Source organism: Teleopsis dalmanni, chromosome 2, assembly GCF_002237135.1.
Source record: "Teleopsis dalmanni isolate 2A chromosome 2, ASM223713v2, whole genome shotgun sequence".
Classification (NCBI taxonomy): Eukaryota; Metazoa; Arthropoda; class Insecta; order Diptera; family Diopsidae; genus Teleopsis; species Teleopsis dalmanni.
The window spans coordinates 115,809,725-115,812,229 of NC_051847.1; the positions used below are offsets into that span (position 1 = coordinate 115,809,725).

A 2,505-nucleotide genomic window follows, 5' to 3' on the forward strand; every position below is an offset into this window, starting at 1 on the left:
TTACAAACAAATTCATAATTCCACACACAAGGAATTTGACACCACACATATCGTCGGCACTTTGCCTTCGATTTAACCGTATGCTTGCCAGGCATTACTGCATATACAATAACATCAACAGTAAGCGCACTCGAAAAAAGTGGAATCGAAGACGCTTACTTAGCAAAAAATTATTAAATAGAAAAGTACTTACGCTGCGCCGTTTTGTACATAAATAAAACTACATTTAAAATATTAAAATAAATAACACAAATATATATAATAATTATAAAACATTTAGTAAATAAGAAAGTACATACGCTGCGTCGTTATGTACCTAGGTTAAGTTGAAAGTAAAAACCTAAATAAAAATAAGAACAAGAAATGCACTCATAAGAAGCGCACCAAGTTCTCCAACCATACAACCATTCTTTTATTTTTAAAATAGTGATCTATTTTATAATAAGGAACGCCAATAAATAGCGGCGATTTAATAACTATTACTTGTAACGATTACAGTAAGGCGTCACCATTATCCAGGAAATGCGATGAAAAAGACAAGACTGCTCTAAAAGAGCAAACTGTGATGTATACTACAGCTGCCATGTAAATAGGCGTGAATTTGGATGCGATTTTGGTCAAACTGCCGAAATATTTAGCCTCCATGAATCAACCTCCAAAAACGGTCTGATGCTACTTGATTTTCCTGTGCTACGAAAAATGGTAGTATGTAGCACCAAATTCCCACACCGTGGTATTTATTAGGCATCGTGGATATCTGCAAATCAATCAACTCGAAACCAGATTGATTGACGCAAGACATGGTTCAAGTCTGCTGAACGTACGTTTATTCTGTAGTCCAAATATCGACTCAGACCACTACCTTAGTACCGCTAACAACATACGCTCTCGTGTACAAGAGACAGCCGAAGTCTTCACCGCTTAACTCTCTAGTCGATTAAACAACCAACCTTCTCGTCCCGATAATACCGTTAGACAATGGAGACATATCTCTCACTCTCTACGCACAACTGCAGAAGATGTCCTTGGTTTCCAACGTCCCCTTTGACGCAACTAATGATATGACGAGGAGTATCGTCACACTACTCCTGCGAAAAACGCGGCCTGTAAAAAGGAACTGCAGTCACCAGCTTCGCGAGCCGTGCGTGAACAATATCGGAAGATGAGGAAGATAGAGAGCGTCTTTACAGACGGAAGAAACAAGATCAAGAAAGGCGTGAGCGAGAGGAAATCGAGGTGTGTAGAAACAGGAATAATGACCGTAAATTTTATCAAAAACTCAACCTTCTGAATGAAAGTTTTAAGCCTGGTGCGTCAACGTGTAAGGACGAAAATGGTAATCTGGTTACAGATACGCAGAGTGTACTGAAAATATGGAAAGAACATTGCTCTAAACTGGAGCCCCCAACAGAAAAAGATGGTGTTTAAATTCCACCACCTAGCCATAACGAAATGAGTGTTGCTTTACAACAACAACAACTAAAAAACAACAAAGCGGCAGGCGCAAACGGACTACCTGCAGAATTGTTTAAGACCGACGACAATATGCTGATAGGGTGCATGCATCAGCTTATCTGCAGAATATGGTTATATGAAATTTTGTCAAGTGATTGAAATCTTAGTATTCTTTGTCCTGTTTTGAAAAAAAATGATCCAGCGATTTGCGCCAACTATTTCGGGATGAGCCTAATACCTGTCGCGTACAAGGTTCTTTCAACTGCACTCTGTGAAAGATTAAAGCCACATTCCAACTCACGGCATTACGGCATTAATATAATTCATCGAATTAACATCCAGCAGCTTCGCTGACTTAGTCATGTCGTGAGAATGGGTGAAGATGCTCCGACGAAAAATCAAGTCAAGTTGAAGGAGCACTAACTGGACTTGATGTACGAGACTGGAGAATGCGCCCACGCAGCAGAGGCGCCTGGGGAGACATGATGCGTCAGGGCGAAACTCTGTAACGGGTTGTTATGGCCAAATAAGTAAGTAAGTAATAATGTCAGAGAGCATATCTGCCTACCTTGACAATTCATCTGCCCAGGCGTTGCCCGAGATGTCTCTGTGTCAAGGTACTAATGAAGATCACGAATGAGGAATATCAGGTACCCATATTTACTAGAATATCAGGATCTGTGTTTGTTGATTTTCATCTGTTAATATTCAATCCACCATCCCAGTTGTTAAGAAGTCAAGGTTCTTTGATCAACAGAATATCCGCTCTTTGGCAGTCAGTCGGAGAATGAGGACTGCTAAGGCCTCCTCAAGAATATTGCAGATTTATTTGCTCAACCCTCAACATATTAAATATTTTCGATGACGTTACTGTTCGCATTGTCCTCATCCGATATCGGTGAGAGTTCTGAAAACAGCGCCATTCTATTGAAAAGTTCGTCTACTAGTTCAAAAGATGATATACTTCTGTCTCCATCTTCGGAGGAGAGAGTGCTTATTCCTTCGGTAATTCTGTCTTTGGAATTTTTAAATCAGCGATTGTGTAGTTTC

The 2,505-nt window shown here is 40.0% G+C and overlaps 1 protein-coding gene across 1 annotated transcript in view; it reads left to right on the forward strand.

Annotated features, from left to right (window-relative positions):
* The window catches only part of LOC119675529, a 2,755-nt gene extending 1,327 nt beyond the window's left edge, over positions 1–1,428 (forward strand). Inside the window, exon 7 of the mRNA XM_038086735.1 lies at positions 1,352–1,428. Within this exon, the coding sequence (XP_037942663.1) occupies positions 1,352–1,428 (77 nt within the window). The remainder of the gene's footprint in view (positions 1–1,351) is intronic.
* The last annotated feature ends 1,077 nt before the right edge of the window (positions 1,429–2,505 follow it).